The 12,158-nt window shown below is 37.4% G+C and overlaps 1 protein-coding gene across 15 annotated transcripts in view; it reads right to left on the bottom strand.

Moving 5' to 3' along the window:
• The window catches only part of HUWE1 (HECT, UBA and WWE domain containing 1, E3 ubiquitin protein ligase), a 150,042-nt gene that overhangs the window by 56,475 nt on the left and 81,409 nt on the right, over nt 1-12,158 (bottom strand). For 13 of the 15 annotated variants that reach the window (XM_015568292.1, XM_015568280.1, XM_015568295.1 and 10 more), the window contains 8 exons: nt 9,857-10,102; nt 8,287-8,420; nt 7,445-7,539; nt 4,812-5,003; nt 2,312-2,528; nt 1,847-1,969; nt 1,023-1,260; nt 408-638 (listed from right to left, as the gene is read on the bottom strand). In XM_015568292.1, the coding sequence (XP_015423778.1) occupies nt 408-638; nt 1,023-1,260; nt 1,847-1,969; nt 2,312-2,528; nt 4,812-5,003; nt 7,445-7,539; nt 8,287-8,420; nt 9,857-10,102 (1,476 nt within the window). The remainder of the gene's footprint in view (nt 1-407; nt 639-1,022; nt 1,261-1,846; nt 1,970-2,311; nt 2,529-4,811; nt 5,004-7,444; nt 7,540-8,286; nt 8,421-9,856; nt 10,103-12,158) is intronic. The other 2 variants (XM_015568338.1, XM_015568304.1) reach the window with 1 other exon arrangement.

Genomic DNA, 12,158 nt, shown 5'->3' on the forward strand with positions numbered 1-12,158 from the left:
TACATTTTTCAAAATGTGGTTTATATGTTTATTTAAAGATGAAAAAACACACCAAAAAACCAAAACCAAACAGTAAGATAAAGAACAAATCTAAATCTATATCCTGGCTAACCGGACCAGGCACTTAGTGGCATAGAAAGATAGAAAGCCATACCACATGATCTCACTCATTTGCGGATTATAGAGAACAACATAGACTGATGAAAAGGGACAGATACAAAGACTGAGAAACAGCGGGTTAATGGGGGGGGGATGAGGACACATTTGTAACACCTTACCTAATAATAATAAAAGAAAAAAAATAAAATAAAATAAAAAAAAGAAAAAGAAAGATAGAAAGCTCACAAGCACTGCACTCTATCAGGTGCAAAGTCTAGGCCCTGGCGTATCAGGTCAGTATTTAGTACCTGTTGCAGTTGCTGTTGGTTGACTTGAGGATCTCGGCGGGAGCCACCTTCCTCTTGCCCTGTATCCTCTTCTCCTCGAGACCCCTCCTTCTCTTTGCTCAGTCTCTCTCTAATTACAGGCTCTCCTCGGAGGATGTGGCACAGGATGGCCAGCATGGACTCTGCCATTCGCCCACCATACACCTTCAGGGGTTTCCGGTTCCACAGGTTCTTGATGCAAGTAAATGCTGCCTAGAAATAATTTGAAAGGCTGTGTGAAAATCATTGTTTTTTTCAATTCAAAAAGCCCTGTTGAGGAATAAGCCAAAGGCCTTCCACAATCAGTCCATGCCAACAACAAAATCCTAGGTCAGTACTGAAGGGGCCTAAGCAAGCACAGAGAAGGGGCATTTAATGCAACCTAGAAATATCAATCTGAAGTTTAAGGTTCAAATATGTATACCACAGAAAATTCTCAAATGATCCCTATTCCCTTCTGTAATGCAGCCCTATCTGGGAGTAGAATCTAATGGTTCTCCAATAATCAAGTTATTTAATCAAGGAGCACAAATCAGAGTAGGGCCTATCTAGTCAGCATGAGAAATTCCTCTTGGTTTTAGAATGCTGAATACTCACTTTCTGAGTTACCACAAGGAAACGGAGGGCACTGAATTGTGGAAAGTTCTGGACACTTCCAGGCAATTTGGCAGGCAGTGAATGTGGAGATTCAAGCACCGTGGTAGGATTCACCATCTTCTCCACCAACATAAGCCAAGCATCTAGGAATTCTCCTGTGCCATCAGGTAAGTCTGAATGCTCCAATCCTTCAGCAACAGGAACTTTGCCACCCATCGACAGAGCCCAATTGAAAGTTCTAAATTCAAATAAGAGAAAATAAGGAGAGAGAACATTAGTATTTTAGATGAGGTAGTGGTAAAAAGGACATTTGATAGGTTCCCAGTCCTTATATTGGCACTACATGTCCCTCCCCTTGGAGCCACTGCTTCCAATCAGTCCAACATTTATTAGATTTACCTTTTTTTGGTCTTTGTTCTAGCTTTGAGATATTACTAACATACAACATATGTAAATTTAAGGTGTACAATGTCATGATTTGATACACACATATATATATTGCAAAATGATTACCACTTCTAGCATTAGTTTTTAAAGCCAAAATAAACAAAAAGTGAAACTTAGCTTAAAATTTTGACTGAGAAGCAGAAAAATGATCATATTGAGAAACAATAGAAAAAGACAAGCCTATTAGAAAAATATGTACCAGACACTGGAAAAGCAGAGACCCTTACAAACACCTCCAGAAAGGCTGAATTCTACACCTTCCAAGAAAGATGGAAATAAATAATGGCTAGTGCCCAAAATGTGAAAGGGTACAACCAATGGGTGTCTCTATGTATCCCACTGTCACAAGATAGGTGGCTTAAAAAGTTGATCCTTACTCAAAAAGAGCATTGTGGCCTCCAGAGCAGAGAAATTTCTGCAGCATGAGATGGTAGGGATACTTCCTCTCATCAAACAGCATTGGGGATGTAAAACCAACTGAACAGATGAAGAATGTTAGCCTGAAAGAGGGAAAAAACATATTTAACATTCTCTGAGGCAGACACTAACACAATGGGAAATTCATGCAGAAGCCAAGAGTAAAGTTTAACATTGCACTCATCTGACTGAAATGCAGGTGGGTGATTAGTCTGCTTATTAAAATTTCTTAAGTTTCTAAAAAGGCTCCTACCTACTAAACATACAAGGTTATTGAAATGCAGTTTGATTATAAATGCTTTAAAAATCTCTGTATTCTAGACTAAGTAGAACCAAAACAGGTTCTCTAAACTGTATTTACATAACACAGCTAGAGTAAGAGACCACCAAGTCAGGTTGATTCTGTCTCTTAAGCAGAACCTCACCTGAAGCGGGGAGTTGGTGTATATGGTGGAGGCTGCCAAGATAAGCCCTTTGTGAGGAGCTTAGTGAGGGCAGAGGCTGTTGATCGAGCAGCGGGTGTCGGTGCTGTGGTGGTGCTGGCAGCATGATGGCTCCTTCTCTGGCGGACAGGAGACCCCACACAAAGTTTAACAAGGAGTCCAAACAGCTCAGCAAGTGCTCGGCCTAATCTGGAAGAGGCTGGAATCCAAAGGTTAGAATAAGACTGACAGTATTCTCAGAATTAGTTTCATTTATAACAGACACATTACCATTAATACATTTTTATGACTGACCACTTCCTCATACCCAACACCTAGGAAACACCTGGATTTGTCTCTACACATCATAATCCAAAAGGGAAGTTCCATTAGGAATAAATACCTCTTTAAAGGCAGGAGATAGAGATGTGTCTTGGCACTCGATATATAACAAATGTGAAAGTCAAACAAGTATTCAGACTGTTAGAGGAAGTATAAATTGAAACCAACTTTGCAGAGAGTAACATAGCAATAAGAACTACTGAAGTAAATAACAGATTTACTGGGTTATGAAGTCACTTATAATCCCCAAAGGGAAAAAGACAGCTAGGAAAAGCATAAACAATTCTAAGTGGCTTTCTTAAGGTGTTAGGTAGATTATAAGTATTTCAGGTTTTCATTTTTGGGAAATGTTTTTGGTATATATCAGCAATTTTAAAACAGTATGCCATGTGTCACAAAAATTTTTAAAACATAAAATACCTGACTATTTACTCTGGGGCACTGACCTCGTTTCCCTTAGATTGTCAAATAAAAAAGTGACAATAGCCAACACAATAATAGCCATCAGTGTGAATGAATCAAAATTATACCAATTTTTAAAGTCAGGTTGGCAAAAATATATATTTTTGGGTGTGCTGCAGAATTTTAGTAATTAGTTTATGTGTGCCACGAGATGAAAAAGGTTGAGAATTGCTGGTATATATGGTTGAACAAAAGAAGTACAATCCAAATGTAAAAGGAAATGCATAGAAAAAGAAGATATGTCTAAACATATTATATTTTTGTGTTAACTTGCTTTTCTTAAAATATTTCTCTGTGCTTGAACACTTGCATTGCCTGGCTAGAGGTTGAATATGCCCAGATTCTGAAAATCTAATGCACCCAAACTTAAGTTTGTGCTTTTTCACCACCGCCTTGGGTTGTTCCAAAGTGGCTCAAAGGTAATCAGCAAGATCAGCAACCACAAAGAAATTGACATCAAAAGTATGAGGTGGACCCACACAGAAAGCTCAGAATGTTCTAAGGTCATAGTCCAAGAGGTCTAACAAAGATAGGGGAGGTCAACATGAGCCATCCTCTAGGTCGATCGATTTTCCTTCAATTTGGGTTAGTGGTAGACTTTCAAATTAAAACAAAAGGAGAATTAAGCAAAATTAGAACTTTCAAGGTTTTAAGATAGCAAATGGAAACGCCAAAGGCTGTTTACTGCTTGCTTTGGGACAGACCTTCGATTCCCAGATTTGCCCTTAGAGTCTAAAGTTAACACTTTCACTTTCCTCTACATTAAGGTGGCAGAAACTGGCAAATACTGAGGAACAGAAAAAAACAGATCTTCCAAACATTGATATTACATTAAAAGGCAAAAATGGTAGAGACAGATTAGTGTACATCTTTAATGTGGTCTTGTATCATGTTAACGTGATCTCCAAAGTTGTCAAAGTGAATTTACTAAAATACAAATAAATTAACTATGTCACTTGCTATGTTTAAGGGACAGAGAAAGAGACTGGGTGGAATAGCAAGACAGGTAACTGGAAAGCAGTAGTTTTATACCACAAAAGTCGAGAATAGAGCATTTCGAGAATAGAGCATTTCATGGTAGGTCAACTATCATGCTGTAGGGAAGTGACAAGGGGACTGAAACAAATACAAGAAACTTAGCATTAAGGAGGTTGTAGGTATCTTGGTAAGACATTTCAATGGAATTGGTGGAAGCAGAAGCCATTTGCAGTTGAAGAATGAATAGCAGGAAAGGAATTATAGATAGGGAAAGGGTAGAGGGTTTTTAGGAAGTGATTCTCTTATCTTTGTATTCCTAACAATAAATACAGAGTCTATCACATAGTCGACACTCAGTAAAGTATACCTAAAAACGAGCCACCAAAGTTTTTTCCTTTGTAATCCTCACCCGATGATATTTTTTCCATTGATTTTTACAGATTGGGAGAGTGGGAGAGAGAAACACTGATGTGAGAGAGAGAGAGACATGGATTGGTTGCCTCCCACATGCACCCTGACCAGGGCAGACCAGGAACTGGGATCGAACCAGCGACCCTTTGATGCATGGGCCAACGCACTGAGGAACATCGGCCCGGGCGAGCCACCAAAGTTTTAAACTTCCTTAATGGGAACAATACAGCCAGCCATACCAACTCAATTTTTTGAGAACTAGTTAAGGCTCTGAAAGCCAGAAAAGGGAGTAGAAAAAAGAATCACTCACCTGACAATAAAGGCTTGATTTGCTTAATTCTGGCAGCCATGGCAGGTGTGATTTTAGATTTGCCCTTAGAGTCTGAAGTAGTAGGTTCATCTGTCTCCATAGGAGCCAATGTGTCACCATCAAGCCCAATGCCTTCCAACAAGCCTTGGGTAGAAGCATCCATACTTCCAGCTGTGGCATCCTGCTCCCCATCTATAGACATAAGAGAAGATCAGTAAGACCATGGTAAACCAGCATTTACCTGGTTCCTTGTTTTGAAGATTCCCAAACCTGAAAAGAATCTTCCTATATCTGAAAAGAAAAACAAAACAAAACAAAAAAATCCCAAACTGTACTGATTGATACGCTTGACTGCAGGCACTGCATGATCCAGGGGTACCACTTAGGCAGACTACAATGTGCATGGTGCCCTTAATACTGTCAAGGAGCATGCCCTGCTAGAATTCTATAGCTTATTAGTAAACTCAAAGCAGACATCATAGACTACACCACTTTAGAAATATAAACCCTAGTATTTAAGATTTTTGTACATAAATGTGAGATATGCCTCCTTTTTGTGTGTGCGCGCGCTCTTAGATGTAAGAATTGGCTTTAGGCAAACGTTATAAAACACCCCACCAAATTTTCTGGAAAAACTATGTGCAAATTGAGTCATCTTTGTCTAATGTGTGAAAGACACTGCTGGGGAAAAAAAATCTGGATTAGAGAAGGTAATTCTTTGACAATGAATTTAATTTTGTCCTCAGTCCTTTTCTTTGAGTTAAATTTGATGTGTATTTTGATATTCTAATTGTTGGTTTGGTTCATTTTCTCTAAAATTAACCTTGTCAGAGATGTGTATATATTTTATTAATTCTGTAACCTCTCCCACACTGTCATATCAGTCCTTATTTGCCTCATAAGTTATGTCTGCTTTCTTTATTAATTTACACTTTTAGTAATTTCAATAAATTTTAAAGCATATCTGGTAGGTATTTATACATAAAATTATCTTAATAGTTTACCAAAGGGATTTCCTCCCTGATGCAGAATATAGGAGAAAAAAAGCTTTCTAAAAAAGTGGCTTTTATTAATTTTAAAGTGGTTTGTTACATTAGGGTCAGAAAATTGTATATCATTTCTGCTTATTGAAATTTGGAATTTGTATTGTGCTATAACATAAAAGCTATTTTCTAAATTAGCACTGTTTAGTAGAAATATAATGTGAGATATATATCTTAAATTTTCTACTATGCAGATTAAAATAAAAAACAAGAATAATTTTTAATATACTGTTTAATCCAAGATAATAAATTGTTCTTTCAACATGTAATCAAATGTAAATTCTCAAGATTCTACATTCAATGCTAAATATTTTAAACAGGTATCTATTTTATACTTCATAATAATTGATCTGTGTTTATATTTGATACAATTTAGTTGAAACAAAAAAAGATTTACATACCCAAGTTGTTCCAAACATACTTAAAAGTCGTCCAACTAGTGAACAGGGTAACAGCTGTTACATTTAAATTAATAAAAATTATAAATTCGGTTTTCTCTGCCCAACCTAAGACCTCAAATTAACTATATCTGAAACAACCTTATTTCCAAATAAGGTCATATTCTGAGGAGCTTGTGGAAGGGGAAACACATTTCAACCCGTAATACCTTCCCCTTAACAAGAGAAAAGAAAAAAAAGAGAGGGAGAGACAGAAAGGAGGGTGGGGAGAATGAAGGAGTAAGAAAAATATTTAATTTTTTAGTTGTACTAGCTACATTAAATTATTCAACAGTCACACATAGTTAGAGGCTACCATATTGGATAGCGTGCTTTTAGTGTTCTACAGCCACTTAAAAATTATTTAGCATTTTAAGCTATAAAATTAAGCTTCTGAAAAACAAGCAAATACAAAAATTCAAGTCCCATCAAACCCTTTGATAGGGTCATTTCTAGGAATCAATCTTAGAGTTGCATAACACTACATACAAAGATGTTCATTTTTCAAAATAGTACATTAGAAACTTAACAGGGAATGATTAATTCATTGTACCTTTACATGGCACTTAATGTTTTAAGTGAAAAGAGATCTGTAAAATATTCTATCTAAGACAACTATAACTATGTTAATAAAATATATCCTCAGGGGAAAAGATTAGAAACACACTTTTAAATATTGTTTTTTTGTGTGTGATACAAATATGGGTGATTCTTCTTTCTACTACATCTTTAAATTTTTACCACTGTGTGTATATCTTTTTTATTAAAAAATGGATAAAAAGCTAAATTTTTAAATAAGTAAAAATCAATGAAAAGGCCCTGATGGGTGTAGCTCAGTTGGATGAGCATCGTCCCTTGCACCAAAAGGTCACAGGCTGGATTCCTGGTCAGGTCACATGCCTGGATTGTGTGCTCAGTCCCTACCTGGTAGGGGGCATGTGGGTGGCAGCTGACAGATGTTTCTCTCTCCCTCTCCCTTCCCCTTTCTTTCTAAAAAAAAAAAAAATCAATAAAAACATATTTTAAAAAATCAATGAAAGGAAAAAAATTGAGAATTATAGATGTTAGAATGTTAAACTAAACTTTTACAACCGACCTGTAAAGACAGACAGAACTTAAAAGAATGGCTGAGATTTTAGTTTCTTGGAGTTACCTGCTCTTTTTCCGCCCTGGGTCGTACCTGCCTTCTCATCCTTTGGAACCAGCTTCTGCATGTCCGCCTGGCCAAATTCACACCCAGATGGTAGGCTGCAACAAGATAAGTAGAAAGGCAAAAAACTTGGATAGTTCATCTCTTATGTTATGCTTGGTCGCTATACCTGCTTAGCTGACACTATCCCTTCCTATAATAGATTAAGTTGACCTAATAGAACACCTTCAATGATCAAATTCCTGAAGTAGCACTCAACGAGGTTTCCAAATCCACTTTTTCAATCTGGTTAACAACAGGCCAAATTTTAAACACCCACTATGTTGACTCACCATAAATCAGATACACAAGATGATTTTTAAGCAAGTCCCTAGGCTGGTAAGTGAGAAGGACAATGTTACAAATTGAATGTTTGTGCCCCTCCCCAAACTTTGTATATTGAAATCCTAATGCTCGATGTGATGGTATTAGTAGGAAAGGCCTTTGGGAGGTGCTTAAGTCATGAGGGTGGAACCTTCACAAATGGGACTAGTGTCTTTAGTCCCTTCCGCCATGTGAGGATACAACAAGTAGTCTGTGTCCTGGAAGGGGGCCCTCACCCAATCATGCTGGCACCATGATCTCAGACTTCCAGCCTCTAGAACACTGAGCAATAAATTTCCGCTGTTTATAAGTACCCAGTCTGTGGTATTTTGTTATAGCAGCCAGAACGGACTAAGACAGACAAAGAAGCCTCTGAACTCTTTCCTATACACTTCTATCCCTGACTAAAGATCAATACTCCAGGCTCACTGAGCTTAGTTTTTCTGTTAGGAAAGAAATAAGAGAGATGACCAATCCCTTACCTGTTTGGGGTACACAGGGAGAGGAGGACAGTGCTTTCCCACACCAGGGAACAGTATAGCTGGCTCAGCTTGCTCAGAACACTCAGACCCAACTGAGAGCCCCACTGGTTTACGGAGATGGAACGAATTTCACTCTGCAACCAAAGTAAAAAGAAGATGATCTTTGGAATGCTCTCTGAATAATTATATTCAAAATCAACTTTTAGCTGTTTAAAAAGGATGAAGGATTCTATTTTCCCTTCTGTGTTATTTTCACAGTTGTCTTTTTCAAGGAAGTTTCCACATTTAAGATCACAGTTCCATAAGGTATTCTTCAACAATACTTATAATCTGACTCTAACATCCCTTCTCATTGCTTTTTGTAAAGTGAAAGACAGAAGTCATAGGCAACCTTATATTTTTAAATCAAAGAAACAGTTTTGTAGATTCATTGACAGCTTTCTAATTTCTTCGGAGGTGGGGGCATGCTATTTCCATTATTTATTTCAATAAATATTTAGATTTATTTAATTTATTTAATTAAGAAAAATTATAAAAATAGATCCCTACGCTTTGGTATGCAGTCTAATGATTTCTAAAGAGTTTCTAACTGCTTTTCATTTTATTTTACTCAATGAATATACTCCTGCTCAATAGCATAAAACAGGGCTGCTAAAATATTATACCATTAATCTTTAGAATCGATTACTTGAGAAGTAAAGATAGTAAAACTGTGAGCACACAAAAATAAACTCACTTTTCTGGAATCACAAGAGGAACCTCACATGGACTGTAGGCATAGGGTTTGATATTTAAGAAATCTTTATTGTAAATCTTCAATGTAATCTGTTAATTTACATTGACTTAAATGTTCTGTGGTCAAACTTCCTTCTTGGCATCCCATTATCAAGCCTCATGCATTTGTAGAAAGATTAGGAAGTAATAGGCCAGATGAGGCTTGCCTGCTTCAAAGATTAACTATACATTCCAGTCGGCCTATATGAATGCTACATATCTGTTATTTATACCAACCCCTTTTACACTTAAAAAGTTTCCACATTTAAGATCACAGTTCCATAAGGTATTCTGCAACAATATTTATAATCTGACTCTAACATCCCTGTATAATTATATTAATAGTGAACCACTATTATAAATGTTCTTTCCTTCCCACAATAAGAGAGACTATTCTAGGATAGGCATCAGCTATTCAGTCTGTTTGTTTTATGAGACAACTCATGGATTATATGGCCCTTGCAATCTCTGAGTCTTCAAAAAAATCTGATAGCAAAATACTATCACTTGTCATTCAAATATGAGAACTTATGTGCCTTAAAAAGGTCCAGTTCACAAAACAAAATACGTGGTCACTCAACTTCTAATGAAAAAAAACACTTAGGGAAAGTGAAACTAGACAGCAACTTGAAGCATAAATCTAAGTCACCCATGGGAAAGAATAAATCTTACCCTAAAACCGTTCTTTCATTATCAAGCCTAGGTATAACTGCTAAGCACAGTAAGATGTCATATGGACACCCTAGGTATTTCACTGGCTTTAAACCAACATGTTCACCCCTAAGATAATTCTTACCTGTCCAACTCTGCAAGTATGAACAAACATCATGATGTAGGCGTGGGCAGCAGTGAGTGCATGCAGTAGAGGTGTGGCCTGAGCTGAGAGGGTAGCATCAGCGACATTGCCAGCACAAGCCAGTTCTCGCAGCAGCACTGAGCCCCCAGGAGATTCAATTGGGCGGTGTAAGGGCTCCAAAGAGGAGAGGATGGAGTCCAACTGAAGGAGACCCTCCTGAAGGACTTTGGGTTCATGTGACAGTGTCTGAAACAAGAAAAAGGATTAAAACATGTACAGTGAAATTCACATGCATCATGTCTTTCATAGTCACAATAGAAGTGGAAGATAAGTGTCACAGTTTCAGACCTGGCCATGGTCTTTTGGTAAATGGTGGAGTCAAAACATGAATGTACCTATAACCCACCTCAACACCTCCCTGTCTAGAACAACACATTACTTTTCTTACCACATTGGCTTTCAAATGTGGTAAGCCAATAAATTGGGATATTCTCATAGCCAGGTCTCCATGCTATAAGATGAATTCCAAATTTTGATCAACAGGGAGCAAAGTTAGGCGAGTTCCAAAGCATGGAAGTGAACCACTATTATAAATGTTCTTTCCTTCCCACAATAAGAGAGACTATTCTAGGATAGGCATCAGCTATTCAGTCTGTTGGTTTTATGAGACAACTCATGGATTATATGGCCCTTGCAATCTCTGAGTCTTCAAAAAAATCTGATAGCAAAATACTATCACTTGTCATTCAAATATGAGAACTTATGTGCCTTTCCTACAGCTTTAAATAGACCTATCTGTTCCCACATAGTATTTTAGAAGTGGGATAAAGATGGATCAGCCCTTTCCCCTCTCTTAGTATGAAATAACAATTAAATATTCACAAAAAGTAAAGCAAAATAAAACATTAAATGAAGACATGTCATAATTATGGATCTTTCTAAGTTCATAAGCAACTGGATTTCTTATTTTTAGCAGAAATTAGTTGTTATGGTTCACCCAGCTAATAAAAGAGCTTCATAGATTTAATGTAATCCCTATAAAAATCCCAATGGTGGTTTTTTTAGATTTTCTTTTTACAGAAATATAAAAATCTCTCTTTAAATTCATATAACAATCTTAAGGGACCAAATGAGATATAAATGTCTTGAAAAAGAACAACGTTGGAGGTCTCACACTACCTGATTTCCAAAATTAAAACCACAAAGCTATAGAAATAAAAAGTGTGGTACTGTCTTAGCCAGTTTGGCTCAGTGGATAGAACGTTGGCCCATGGACTGAAGGGTCCTGGGTTTGATTCTGGTCAAGGGAACGTACCTCGGTTGCAGGGTTGATCCCCAGCCCTGGTCGGGGCTCGTGTGGGAGGCAACCAATCGATATTTCTCTCTGTCTCTCCCCCTCCCTCGAAAATTTACTGAAAAAATATCTTCGGGTGAGGATCAACAACAAAAAAAGTGTGGTACTAACATAAAGACAGGCATCAAGGCTAATGAAATAGAATAGAAAGCACCCAAATAAACCCTCTCATATATGGTCAAATGACTTTTGACAAGGGTGCTATTAGGGAAAGGACAGTCTTTTCAACAGTGTTAGCTAAAGAATTAAGTTGGACCTTATCTGATACCATATAAAAAAAACAAACTCAAAATAGATCAATGATCTAAATATAAGAGCTAAAACTGTAAAACACGAGAAGCTATAGCGTAGCTGCACAACACTGGATTTGGCAATGATTTCTTAGCCATGACACGAAAAGCACAAGTAAAAAACAAACACAATAACCTGGACTCGTTCAAAATGAAAACTAAACCAAACTATCAATGAAGTGAAAAGGTAACCCATGAAATGGGAAAAAATATTTGCAAATCATTTATCTGATAAGGGACTAATATCCAAAATATATAGAGAACTACAACGCAATAACAAAAAACAACCCAAAGAAAAATGTACAAAGGGCCTGAACAGATAGTTCTCCAAAGAAGATACTCAAATACCAATAAGCACATGAAAAGATGCTCAACATAATTAATCAGGGAGAACCAAATCAAAACCACAAGATCTCAGTTCACACTGACTGGGTTGGCTACTACAAAAAAAAAAAAAAACAAAAACAGAAAATAGTAAGTATTGATGAGGAGCAGAGCGGCCGGCTGGGCCTCCTCCCCCAGCATGATGTGCTAGGGTGCATGCCTGGGGTTGTGGAGGAGCCTCCACCACACAGAGTCCAGCCTTAAGTTAACCTTCGGTTTCTTTGCAGCGACTTTGGCCACCTTGGCAAGAGGGGGCTGCTCTGTCCTTGGGGCT

The sequence above is a fragment of the Myotis davidii genome, unplaced genomic scaffold (genome assembly GCF_000327345.1).
Source record: "Myotis davidii unplaced genomic scaffold, ASM32734v1 scaffold1773, whole genome shotgun sequence".
Classification (NCBI taxonomy): domain Eukaryota; kingdom Metazoa; phylum Chordata; class Mammalia; order Chiroptera; family Vespertilionidae; genus Myotis; species Myotis davidii.